Consider the following 14,417-nt stretch of genomic DNA (forward strand, 5'->3'; position numbering starts at 1 on the left):
CAATTTTACGCTCAGCAGTGGCTGGATACGCAATAACGAATGAATTTATTTCTTGCGACGATGCCTTGCAGAAACTAATTATTTGGATATTTTGATATATATCTGTGATTTTTCATGAAAAAAATTCAATTATGGTTCGTCCTTGTGTAGTTTGTGTAAAAGTGTATCATTTATTTCCAGATTTAAATTCACAGGTAAGTGTGGTTATGTTTTATATCGGGAAACAAATTGGTTTATCGCCAGTGGCGGGCCAATTTTTTTTGTTGCTATTATTGAAATATTATGTTGCCTCACATTTCTGTGTAACGTCACGCGAAACATTAGAATAAAAACCATGATTTGATTAATGAATTATCGAAAAAATAGGAGAGAACAAATTCTTTTGACTTTGGTTAATTATTTTATACAGAATGTTCAAAAAAAATTGATTCTATCATCAAAACTTGAATTTATGGAAATGACATGTCATGTCTATTAAATTATCTAATTTTTAAAATTGTGGTTGGCAGATCTGAATTTTTATTTATAGTTTTGTGGTCGAGAATCACTTATTTTCGATTCGGGATTAGTGTTATAACTATACGGATGCTCATGCGCAATAGGAAAAGTGCGTGAAAATTTATGGAGATTTTCTTCTCTTTCTATTTGACGTGCAAGAAAACGTTGTTAATGAAGGTTAAGTTACATTAAAACTCATATCACAAAATATCAATCGACTTTATTGTTTTTTGAAAATAAAAAGATAATTATGTACCATAAATATAATTTACATCATTTGAAATGGATGAAAATTCAAAATTTCAACAAACAATTAGTCATACAATTAAAAATCTATCAAATTTATAACAAAATTGAAGGTACACTGAGAAAAAATGATTCGAATTCTGATTGTTATAAAAGTGAGTAGGTTCATATACAAGGAAGGGTCTGAAAATTTAATATTTCGTCAGCATGGGACGCCCCAACACGACAGCTGTTCCGCCTGCAACTTCACTTATAACATATTATACAGGGGGTATATGTAATATATGATACAGACTTTATCGAAAAAACTATATACGTCAGAAACAGGTGGTTAGCATGGAAATTTTTGCGGTGATTGGATTCGAGTGGGATAAACGGCACACACCTCACATATTATACGGGGTGATGAAGATGTTCGGCGTTGTCTAACAAAATCGTTCGAAGGAGACCATGATATATAGGAAGGAGTGAAAAGATCTCGCCCTCGATGAATTTATGAGGAAAATATATCGATTTAGTTCGAAATATAAAAAGATTTTCGCGGGGACGCATATTTCTTGAGCACCTTACAACTTGAAGGTCTCGAATCTATATGACGTCACGCTAAAACAATCGAACAAATTTCCCCTCGCATGGAGACGCATATGGGAAGTTAAATTACCTTTATGGGAAAAAGATACTGAACATATATGGCATTCGAAAGGTTTTTCATCGGTATGGAGACAAGAATGTGAGGTTAGATCGCTTTTTTGTCGGAACGATTTCGAACAAATTTCACATTTGAAATGTTTTCCTATTATGTTCGGATACAAGTGGTGATTGGAAAGTTTCTTCTTGGTGTGGACGCGAGTGTGTAAGTTTAAATTGCTTTTTCGTTGGAAAGATTTCGCACAAATTTCACATTCGAACGGTTTTTCGCCGGTGTGGATCCGCGAATGGGAGTTGAGGGACGATTTTAACTTGAACGTTTTCGAACAAACGTCACATTCGAACGGTCTTTCGTCCGTGTGACACGTCTTATGTTTTTGTAAAGTGCTTTTCGAAGGGAAGGCTTTCGAACAAATGTTACATTTAAACGGTTTTTCCCCCGTATGTGTTCGTAAATGATACATCAACGAATCTTTGTGTGCGTAGGATTTTAAGCAGATTTCGCATTTGAACAAACCCACCCCCGTATGGACACACATATGCGATTTCAGCTTGCTTTTGCAAAAATACGATTTCGAACAAATTTCGCATTCGAAGGGTTTTTCTTCGGCGTGGATACGAGAGTGCGCCGACGAATCGCCATTTCTTCGGTACGAGGGACAATCGAAAAGTTTATTTCGTGTATGGACGCGAGTATGTAGAGTTAAATGGCTTATTCGTTGGAAAGATTTCGAACAAATATCACATTCGAAAGGTTTTTCTTTTACGTGTCGATAGAGGGGGTAATTTGGTTTTTTTCGTGTATGGACGTGGGCGTGTGAGGTTAAATTGCATTTTCGTTGGAAAGATTTCGAACAAATTTCGCATCTGAACGGTTTGTCGCCGGTGTGGATCAGCGAATGTGCGTCCAAGCAAGATTTTGTTTTGAATTTTTTCGAACAAACGTCACATTCGAACGGTCTTTCGTCCGTGTGACATTTCTTATGTTTTTGTAAGGTGCTATTGGAAGGGAAGGATTTCGAACAGATGTCGCATTTAAACGGTCTCTCCCCCGTGTGTTTACGTACATGGTAGATCAAAGAAACTTTATGTGCGTAGGATTTCGAACAAATTTCACATTTGAACAAACCTTTTCCCGTATGAATGCGAGTGTGCCACTTCAATTCGCTTTTACAGACGAACGGTTTCAAACAAATGTCGCATTTTAACGGTTTTTCTCCCGTATGGCGAAGCAAATGAATGTCCAAGCAATATTTTGTTTTGAAAGCTTTCGAACAAACGTCGCATTTATGTGGTCTTTCGTCCGTGTGACATTTTTGGTGTTTTTGTAAAGTGTTATTGGAAGGGAAGGATTTTGTACATTTATCGCATTTAAATGGTTTTTCCCCCGTATGTTGACGCAAATGATAAGTCAATAAATATTTATAGGCGAATAATTTCGAACAGACATCGCATTTATACGGTTTATCAATTGTGTGACTGCGTTTATGCTTTTTCAGATTAGATTTAGTTGGGAAATATTTAGAACAAATTTCACATTTAAAAGAATTTTTCTCAGTGTGTTGACGCAAGTGTATACTCAAATTATTTGGTTGTTCGAAAGTTTTAGAGCAAATATTACATTTGAATGGGGTATTATCAAAATCGATTTCTTTTTTAATCGAAACAGTCGATATTAATTGCGTTTTATCAACGTTTTTCTTTTTTTGTTTAAAAAAATGTTCTGTTGAAGTATGTAGAAGATATTCTTTCATTTTCACACACATTTTTCCACATACTTGACAGATGAATATACCATTAAACTGATTATGTTTATTTATATATTTTCCATCGAATAATTTTCCTGAAATATGAAAATACATAAGAAAATTTCTTTTCTGTTGGCAATAATCATACTGAAGTCGATACTATTTTCATTTTCAACCACCCTGTATTATGTAAATTGAGTTTTATCGAATAAATCATCGGAAAATGGGAGGAAATAAGTTCCGTCGACTTTTGTGACATTTTCTTTTACAGGATGTCCTTAAAAAACTTATACATTCACTAACATTTGTTTCATCCATATATATTTTCATTTTCAACCACCCTGTATTATGTAAATTGAGTTTTATCGAATAAATCATCGGAAAATGGGAGGAAATAAGTTCCGTCGACTTTTGTGACATTTTCTTTTACAGGATGTCCTTAAAAAACTTATACATTCACTAACATTTGTTTCATCCATATATATTTTCATTTTCAACCACCCTGTATTATGTAAACTGAGTTTTATCGAATAAATCATCGGAAAATGGGAGGAAATAAGTTCCGTCGACTTTTGTGACATTTTCTTTTACAGGATGTCCTTAAAAAACTTATACATTCACTAACATTTGTTTCATCCATATATATTTTCATTTTCAACCACCCTGTATTATGTAAACAGAGTTTTATCGAATAAATCATCGGAAAATGGGAGAAAATAAGTTCCGTCGACTTTTGTGACATTTTCTTTTACAGGTTGTCCTTAAAAAACTTATACATTCACTAACATTTGTTTCATCCATATATATTTTCATTTTCAACCACCCTGTATTATGTAAACTGAGTTTTATCGAATAAATCATCGGAAAATGGGAGGAAATAAGTTCCGTCGACTTTTGTGACATTTTCTTTTACAGGATGTCCTTAAAAAACTTATACATTCACTAACATTTGTTTCATCCATATATATTTTCATTTTCAACCACCCTGTATTATGTAAACTGAGTTTTATCGAATAAATCATCGGAAAATGGGAGGAAATAAGTTCCGTCGACTTTTGTGACATTTTCTTTTACAGGATGTCCTTAAAAAACTTATACATTCACTAACATTTGTTTCATCCATATATATTTTCATTTTCAACCACCCTGTATTATGTAAACAGAGTTTTATCGAATAAATCATCGGAAAATGGGAGAAAATAAGTTCCGTCGACTTTTGTGACATTTTCTTTTACAGGTTGTCCTTAAAAAACTTATACATTCACTAACATTTGTTTCATCCATATATATTTTCATTTTCAACCACCCTGTATTATGTAAACTGAGTTTTATCGAATAAATCATCGGAAAATGGGAGGAAATAAGTTCCGTCGACTTTTGTGACATTTTCTTTTACAGGATGTCCTTAAAAAACTTATACATTCACTAACATTTGTTTCATCCATATATATTTTCATTTTCAACCACCCCGTAGTATGAAAACTAAAGTTTATCGATTGAATTATTGAAAAAATGGGGGAAAACATGTTCCTTTAACTATTATGACATTTTTTTTTATAAGGGATATTCCAAAAAACTGATTAATATACCAAAACTTTTTTCATTCATAGATGTTTTTATTTTTAACCGCCCTGTATTATGTAAACTGAAGTTTATCGAATAAATCATCAGAAAATGAGAGGACATAAGTTCCTTTAACTTTTATGACATTTTTTTTTATAAGGGATGTTCCAAAAAACTGATTAATATACCAAAATTTCTTTCATTCATAGATATTTTCATTTTCAACCGCCCCGTAGTATGAAAACTAAAGTTTATCGATTGAATTATTGAAAAAATGGGAGGAAAACATGTTTCTATAACTTTTATGACATTTTTTTTATACGGGATGTTCCAAAAAACTGATTAACACACCAAAATTTCTTTCATTCATAGATATTTTCATTTTCAACCACCCTGTAGTATGAAAACTAAAGTTTATCCATTGGATGAGAGGAAATAAGTTCCTTCGACTTTTGTGACATTTTTTTTACAGGATGTTACAAAAAACTGATTCTTTAGCAAAATTTGTTTCAACCATAGATATTTTTAATTTCAACCACCCCGTAGTATGAAAACTAAAGTTTACCGATAAAATTATCGAAAAAATGAGGGGAAACGAGTTCTCTTAACTTTTGTGTTATTTTTTAAAGAGGGCGTTCTAAAAAACTGAAAAATATGGTTTACACAATGAATTTTCCAAAAAATAGTGTCCATTTGACTTTGCAAACATGTATTTATTCAATTGAAAGTATATATTATAAATGTCACTCACCTCTCAATTTAATTGCCCTCCTATATTTACCCGAAGGATATTTCCATTTGTTTTCATTCCTTTCATACTGTTTATCTGAGTAATTACAATCTGTTTTGTCCTGAACATTATAATCAATCATAAAATCACTATTTAAATAATCATTTTCCTCTTGTATAATATTATGTTTATTATCGATTAAAGCACTTATATGTGGGAATGGTTTTTCATCCAAATCTTTCTTCAAACTATCCATATTTTCATTTGAAGCACTTGATAGATGTGGTATTGTTTTCTCATCAAAATCTTGTTCCATATTTTCGTTAAAAATACTGATTTCTTCCTTAAAACTAATTTGATCCATTTCCAATTCAAGATAATCACTGTTCTCCTGTTTTATATAAACCAATTCATTTTCCGTTGAATTCACTATTTGGTCAATGTCTTCCATATTATTTTCCATTTCTTATATTCAAAGGCAACTATTTAGCACTTAACACTCATTTTTGGTTTGCAATTTTATTAATTTTCTCTGAATGTGGAACAAACAAAAATGTTACTAGGAATTACTTGATTATGAAGTTAACCTGTCATTTTATGTCTGCATAGAACACAAATACAAGACTGCAGCACGGAATTTTATTTTGTATTCATATTTCTTATGGATCAATCAGGTGATGTGAAATGGACGTGCTTCACGTGTCACCCACGGAACATGCCCTTAGAATCCACAGAACTTACGGAATGTTCTACGGTATCACCGTTCAGTTTGTTTGAATTTTGATCTTCAGTTTATAATTTGTGTATTAAATAGTGAGTTTTAATAATATAAAAATACATTGTTTTAAACCTAAAAAATAGCTGTAGAGAATACATCCTTGAAGGTGAGTAATTCAAACACACTTTATAAGGAAGTTGGGTTATTTTTAAATATAATTACTCACGAAAGTAAAAAAGCCGACATAACCTCTAAATTTGTTTTATCAATAATAGAACGAAATCGTTCAAAGCATTAAGAGTTCCAGAAAAAAGAAGAATATGGATTGTCGAACATTATTAAACTGAAATGCTATTAACAAATATTGGGTCCCTTAAATGTGACCAAAGATTTGATTGAAATACTATATCATGCAACTAGTTCACAAGGATCTGAAACTTAAGCAATAAAATTTGCTTTCACATCACCACTTTGAAAAAAAGGAGAAAAATTACATTTGGTTAGTTGGAAACATTTTATTAATTTTTGAAAAACAGATAAAAATTGACGTTTCGACAACTTTTAGTCTATCAAATTTTCATCCGACTTCAAAAAATTATAAAAGAAACTAATCTTAATTCAAAAGAGATTCTTTCTTAATGTGTGTTCTAAATGGGAAAAATTTTGTAAAATTCAATGCTCAACAAGTTATCACATTATCTGGAAAGTTATGTTACTTTTGGCAAAGAAAAATCAGGGTTTTTAACTGTAGCTTGAACTAGTAAGAACAATTTTAACACCTAGGGAAATGAGAAAGTATCAAGTTCATCAAAATACAATTCGGGGCCTTAGTATGAAACAAACAACAGTTTAAGTCCCATGATCATCAAATTGTTTGTTTCATATTAAGGCTTTGAATAGCTCAATGCCCATACTTATTTAACTTTGAAAAACAAGATCTAATACTGATTAGACTGGATTCTTGTGAAATGGAAGCCCTCAGTCCCAATTTTTTTAAATGTATGTTTTTTATCGAAGGGGTCTCATTTACATGACAAAAAATTGTCAATTAACATAATGCTTACTATTTAATAATAATAATTAATAACTTTATACTTATATATACAATAATAAAACCATCACATAATTTCGTGAAATTAGTATTTGACAACTTTTTCACTAAAAATATCACTTGCACGAATTATTTCGAGTCACATTTAATGGGTTTTTGACAGATATGAAAGCGCAAATAGCTACTCGGGGATCGTTTCTGAGAAAAATCTTGCAAGCAAATTTTACATTTAAAGGGGTTGTTTTCATTATGCGAAAACAAATGACTGTTTAGCTTAGACATTGTTTTGAAAGATTCCGGACAAATTTCACATTTATATGCGTGACATTGCATATGTTGTTTTAAACTATGTTTAATTAGAAACGATTTGGCACAAATGTCGCATTTGAAAGGTCTGTCCCCATGTGTACGTAAATGATACATGAACGAATCTTTATGTGTGTAGGATTTTGAACAAATTTCACATTTGAAAGGTCTTTCCCCCGAGTGTGTACGTAAGTGATTTATGAACGGTTCTTTATATGCATATGATTTTAAACAAATCTCACATTCAAAAGGTCTTTCCACAGAGTGTGTTCGTAAGTGACAAATGTAACACTGTTTTTGATTAAAAAATTTTGAACAAATTTCACATTTGAAAGGTCTTTCACTTCTGTGTGTACCTACATGATATATTAATGATACTTTATGTACATAGGATTTTGAACAAATATCGCATTTAAACGGTTTCTCGCCAGTGTGACGCAGTGAATGTGCATTTAGGGAATATTTTAATTTGAAGGCTTTCAAACAAATTTCACATTTATACGGTTTATCACTTGTGTTACTACGTTTTTGATTTTTTAAATTATATTTACTTGGAAAATATTTAGAACAAATGTCTGGTTTGGAAGATTTTTCTCGAGTGTGTTGACACAAATTATTTGGTAATGATGAAGAATTATAACAAAAATTACATTTAATTGGAGTATTATCAAAATCGGAGACCGTTTTGATTTCTTTTTTCATCAAAACAGTCGATATTAATTGCGTTTTAACAACGTCTTTCTTTTTCTGTTTAAGAAAATGTTTTGTTGAAATATGTAGATGATATTCCTCCATTTTCACATACATATTTCCACATAATTGACAGATAATAATTCCACTAAACTGATCATGGTTTCTCCAATATTTTCTTTGGAAAAATTTTCCTGAAATTTGAAAATACTCAAATTTGGTTATAAAGATTCTCAAATCCAAAGTCAAAAGATTGTATAATGACAAAAACAAAATAAAATAAAGCCAAAACTGATGAAAACTGACTATGTAACTAAATACATTATTCAACAAATAGTTTATAATTTTCAATCTAATGCCATTCTAAACCAACTCTACACACGACTATCAATGTTCAGAGAAACTTCAGCGTGTTTCTACAGAGCGTATAAATTCAATATATTATAAATGATACTCACCTCTCACTTTAATCGGCCTCCTGTATTTACTAGATAAATATTTCCATTTGTTTTCATCCCTTTGGTATTTTTCATCTAAATAATTACACTCTCCTTTGTCCTGGACATTATATTCATACATAAAATCACTATTTAAATCATTTTCTTGTTTTATAGTATGTATATTTTCGATCAACGCACTTGATATATGTGGAACTGGTTTTTCATCAAAATCTTCCACATTCTCATTGAAAATATTGATATTTTCTTTAAAACTGGTATGATCTATCTCCAATTCAAGATAATTACTTTTCTCCTGTTCTATACAAACTAATTCATTTTTCGTCGAACTCAATATTTCCTCATTGACTTCCATATTATTATTTATTCAAAGGTAACTATTTAGCACTTAGCACTACAAAATTTGTTGTATGGATTTCTGTGGTACGAGACGATACCACTACGTATTTAGTTTTATCTATGCGTTTAGTTCATTGACTTTGTCGGGATTGTGACAAAAGCTGAATTGGTTCAGAACTTTTTGTTGTATGAATCTTCAATTTTTTAATAAATCTGAATTCGTTACTTCTAATTATTATAGACGTAGTAAATTCAATATTTTTATATCTATGGTTCTAAGGCTTGTTTTCAAATGAAAGTTGGCCATACTGTTGTTCTATCAAAACTTTCATTTGTCACATTTTCCTTTTGACATTTGATTGAAAATTCTTATTTAATTATATGTGAATTTTATTGTATTCCAATTATTATTAGAAATATAATTTTAATACGGCTAATATTTCATCTCTTAGTAATGGGAGTATGAGGGAATATAAATTGTCAAGACTACCTTTTATGAAATATTATAACGAATTGTTGATTACAATTTATAAGTTATTCAGGTATAAAATTGGATCCATTTAATACGAACAAAGATTTTATTTCCTACAAATTGGAAATATTCGGATAGTTAATCGTGCAACTAGAGTGGAAATTGAGAAATTTTCAACCAGTATTAAAATTTCAACTTTCTATCATAGTTCGTAATGCCAATTTCGAGTGTTTCGCGAGGAAGTGATAACACATCAATTTAATAATATATAGCAATAAAAACAAGTCCAAAAGCTTTTTGTGGAAAATAGAAACAGTAAACTGCGTTTCATTATAAAATATAGTTATAAACTGATTTAAATTTTGTACATTATTCCTAATACATTTACTCGAGTGACTAATGGATTTAATTAGTTTTCCAATATATGCAGAATAATTTTTACTTATTGAAAATTATTATCGAGTTCAATTGTATTCATATCCACTCTTGTTTACTATCATTGATGACTAAAGTTTCTATAAAATCTTTGTAAGGACTATATGGTAAATAAAAATGCCATTCAAGTGAATATTTCATTTTCTAGTGAAGGATTGTTAGGAAAAGAATTAAAGGATGTTGTAATTAACATTTTATTTTTCAACATTGGATTAAAAAGAATAAAATAATAATTATATTTTAGTATAAATTGATAAAAATACTATAAAGTGAAGTCTTTTTAATAATCATAAAAAGAATAAACGGCACAAATTTAGTGAAACTATTAATTTTTTAACAGATAAAGAAACTTGAATAATAATTTGAACATATTGTGTTAACGTAAAAAGATTTCTCCTATTCACGTATGAAATAGTTTCGAAATTCAATATTTCAAAAATATATTCTGCCGTTCCTCGAAGGAGAAAACAATTACTTCCCTGGCTAATGCCTTGACTAATTTTGAATTACAACTCCTCTGAAGAGCGTGATGTCAATCGATCTTTTTGTCGATATAAACATCCCAATGGTTCGCAATTGAAAGGAGAGGTTATAACTACTGAATGTTTCGACGTTATTACATCTCATCGTTCGGATTTGAGTCCTTCAACTGTTTCTCAGAACATTTTCCTCTGTAAAACAATAATCCTTCGACCCCTGACTGTCCTATGCTTGACCCAATTCTTAATGCCCTAACAGTATACAATTAACTCCTCCTCGATATACCTGGTGACACGTCCACATTTAATAAGTTTTTCCACAGATGTGAAAGCGCAAATAGCTACTCGGGGAACGTTTCTTTGAAAAATCTTGCAAGCAAATGTCGCATTTAAAGTTCTTGTTTTCGCTATGCGAAACCAAATGACTGTTTAGGTTAGACATCGTTCTAAAAGATTCCGGACAAATTTCACATTTGAAGGGTCTCTTCTCATGTGTACGTAAATGATATAATAATGATCCTCTGTATGGATACGATTTTGAACAAATTTCACATTTGAAAGGTCTTTCCCCTGTGTGTGTACGTAAGTGATGAATGAAACACTGTCTTTGGGTATAAGATTTTGAACAAATTTCACATTTGAAAGGTCTCTCCCCTGTGTGTGTTCTTAAGTGATGAATGAAACACTGTTTTTGAGTAAAAGATTTTGAACAAATTTCACATTTGAAAGGTCTTTCGCTTCTGTGTGTACCTACATGATATATTAATGATACTTTATGTACATAGGATTTTGAACAGATATCGCATTTAAACGGTTTCTCGCCAGTGTGACGCAGCGAATGTGCGTTTAGGGAATATTTTAATTTGAAGGCTTTCAAACAAATATCACATTTATACGGTTTATCACTAATGTTACTTCGTTTATGCTTTTTTAAATTATTTTTAATCGGAAAATATTTAGAACAAATGTCTGGTTTGAAAGAATTTTTCTCAGTGTGTTGACACAAATTATTTGATAATGATGAAGATTTAGAACAAATATTACATTTAATTGGGTCATTATCAAAATCTGAGACCGTTTTGATTTCATTTTTAATCAAAACAGTCGATATTAATTGTGTTTTATCAACGTTTTTCATTTTCAAAAAATGTTTTGTTGAAATATGTAAACGATATTCTTTCATTTTCACATACATATTTCCACATAATTGACAGATAATAATCCCACTAGATTGATCATTGTTTCTCCAATATTTTCTATGGAAAAATTTTCCTGAAATTTGAAAATACTCAAGTTTGGTTATAAAGATTCTCAAATTTAAAGTCAAAAAATTATTTTTAATATGTTCCATTGCCTAATGACATAATAAAAATCAGTGAGAAAACACTTTTACTAAAATCAAAACCAAATACATCAAACTGACCATGTAACCAAATAAATTATAACTTTCATAGAGACAATTTAATGCCATTCTGAACCAACTCTATACACGACTATCAAAGTTCAGAGAAACTTCAGTGTGTTTCTACAGAGCCTAATTTCAAACATAAGGAACTTGACAACTGAGACAAAAATAAAGTGTAAATAATAAAAAAGTTTTAGAAATTTAATTTTTTCTATGTAATAAGCAATCATATTTAGTGAAATTATGTTTAATTTCCTTAAAAGGTTTATAGTTTTCATGAAACACTCCCAATATAAAATATTTAAAATGTTTTTGAATTTTTTCAACTTTATAATAATTCAGCTTATAAATGCTACTCACCTCTCACTTTAATCCATTTGTTTTTATTCCTTTGGTATTTTTCATCTAAGTAATTACACTCTGCTTTAACCTGGGCATTATATTCATACATACAATCACTATTTAAATCATCGTTTTTTTCTTGTTTTAAATTATGTATATTTTCGATCAAAGCACTTGATATACGTGGAACTGGTTTTTCATCAAAGTCTTCCACATTCTCATTGAAAATATTAATATCTTCTTTAAAACTGGTATGATTTATTTCCGATTCAAGATAATCCCTTTTTTCTTGTTTTATACAAACTAATTCATTCTCTGTCGAACTCAATATTTCCTCATTGATATCCATAATATTTTTTATTTCTTATATTCAAATAATTAACACCCATTCAATTTTGATCAAATGTGAAGTAATTTTTGAGGTCAATCATAATATATAACAATACATTACATTCCTTAATAAACAAGAACACAGGACAACTAATCATGAAGTTAACCATTCAAGTCACAGTATGTTCTGTGATTCAAGTTATGTCACCAAAGAACATTAATACAAGACCACCGGGCATACTCTTATGATTGACCATGTTCTGTGTACAAGACTATGGCATTATTTAATTTTTTACCCGTTTATTTCAATGATTTTGTCGGTATTGTGACAAAAGCTGAATTGTTTTATGAATTTTTAGTACTTGCAAATACTCATGTAAAAATCTTTCTCCAGTCTCGAATTGGTTCAGAACTTTTTGTGTACGAATCTTCAATTTTTTAATAAATTCACTAATATTTTTATATCTATGGTTCTAAAGGCTTGTTTTCAAATGAAAGTTGGCAATACTGTTGTTCTATCAAAACTTTCATTTGTCACAGTTTTCCTTATGACATTTGATTAAAAATTCAATTTAAATGTATGTGAATTTTATTGTTTTCCCATTATTATTATTAGAAATATAATTTTAATACGGTTAATATTTCATCTCTTAGTAATGGGAATGAGGGAATATAAATTGTCAAGACTACCTTTTATTAAATATTATAACGAATTGTTGATTGCAATTTATAAGGTTATTCAGGCATAAAATTGGGTCCATTTAATACGAACAAAGATTTTATTTTCTACAAATTGGAAATATTCGGATAGTTAATCGTGCAATGGTGTAGAAATTGAGTATTTTCAACCAGTGAGACAAGTTCACAAATTAATATATCCAACTTAAAGAATGTTTCGCGAGGAAGTGATAACACATCAGTTTAATAATATATAGCTATAAAAAAAGAGTCCAAGAGCTATTTGTGATGAATAGAAACAGTAAACTACATTTCATTATAAAATATTTATACTAGAGTGACTAATGGGTTTAATTACTTTTCCAATATATACGGAATAATTTTTACTCGGGAATAATTTTTACTCGTTGAAAAGTACTATCAAGTTCAATTGTATTCATATCAACTCTAGTTTACTACCATTGATGACTAAATTTTCTATAAAATGTTTGTGGTAAGTAAAAATGCCATTTCATTTTTTATTGAAGGATTGTTAGGAAAAAAAATCAAAGGATGTAGTGATTTACATTTTAATAGTCTACATTGGATTAAAAAGAATAAAATAATTATTATATTTTAATACAAACTACTCTTAGACTTTTATTATTTTGATAAAGACTAAAATACCCGGGTGTAACTTTTGTGAGAAGAGTGAAAAAAGAGGGAACACTTAGTAGAAACAAGCAAGAGAACAGCAATTACGGCTCTACATCGACTTATGCCGAATCTAGGAGGTCCTCCATCAACTCCAACAGGTCTCCTAAAATAACAAGGTACAGGCGACTAGCTCCCCAGTAAGCTCAATACCAGCAGTGAGTGTGTTAGTGTCAAAAGTGTTCTTGATGGTAAGCATATTATTTTTGTTTCGAATGAGGTGATGAAAGGGGTGATTCGTTTTGTGGAGTAGGCAGATTAAGACTACGGAATCAGATTTGTCAAAACCTAACCTGTCTAATAATTAAACGGCAGAGGATACGAGGAAAAACAAGCATTTTGTTTACATTTAAGAAAGAACAATAACCTAACTACGTTCTTCTACTTTTTTTATGACACCTCCTCCTTTTTCTATGTACACGAACCCTAGCCAGACGTTTTGCAACGAAATGTCAAGGTCATTCGGAACGAGCAGATCTCGAACGCCTCTTCTAACGGAGCTACGCTGCTCCTAGAGATTAGGCGCGCGCGACTAATGTTTAGTTTTGTGCATATGCTTTGATGGTATGTGTGTATATGTGTAAGCAG

The 14,417-nt window shown here is 30.5% G+C and overlaps 2 protein-coding genes across 3 annotated transcripts; both read right to left on the reverse strand.

Annotated features, from left to right (window-relative positions):
* Positions 1 to 698: 698 nt before the first annotated feature.
* On the reverse strand, positions 699 to 6,036 carry LOC130447523 (zinc finger protein 271-like). The gene is made up of 2 exons (XM_056784389.1): positions 5,455 to 6,036; positions 699 to 3,235 (listed from the first exon to the last, which is right to left on the reverse strand). The coding sequence occupies exons 1-2, from the start codon at positions 5,894 to 5,896 to the stop codon at positions 1,311 to 1,313; spliced, it is 2,367 nt and encodes a 788-aa protein (XP_056640367.1). The 5' UTR covers positions 5,897 to 6,036; the 3' UTR covers positions 699 to 1,310.
* A 413-nt stretch (positions 6,037 to 6,449) lies between these two features.
* On the reverse strand, positions 6,450 to 14,329 carry LOC130447541 (zinc finger protein 501-like). Of its 2 annotated transcripts, XM_056784415.1 has the most exons (3): positions 12,147 to 12,220; positions 8,657 to 9,050; positions 6,450 to 8,392 (listed from the first exon to the last, which is right to left on the reverse strand). In XM_056784415.1, exons 2-3 carry the CDS (start codon positions 9,009 to 9,011, stop codon positions 7,332 to 7,334), a joined length of 1,416 nt encoding a protein of 471 aa, XP_056640393.1. In that variant the 5' UTR covers positions 9,012 to 9,050; positions 12,147 to 12,220; the 3' UTR covers positions 6,450 to 7,331. The 2 variants fall into 2 exon arrangements, with proteins under 2 accessions (XP_056640393.1, XP_056640394.1); XM_056784416.1 differs by lacking the exons at positions 6,450 to 8,392; positions 8,657 to 9,050 and adding an exon at positions 10,082 to 11,653 and having other exon boundaries at positions 12,147 to 14,329.
* Positions 14,330 to 14,417: the final 88 nt, after the last annotated feature.

The sequence above is a fragment of the Diorhabda sublineata genome, chromosome 8, assembly GCF_026230105.1.
Source record: "Diorhabda sublineata isolate icDioSubl1.1 chromosome 8, icDioSubl1.1, whole genome shotgun sequence".
Classification (NCBI taxonomy): Eukaryota; Metazoa; Arthropoda; class Insecta; order Coleoptera; family Chrysomelidae; genus Diorhabda; species Diorhabda sublineata.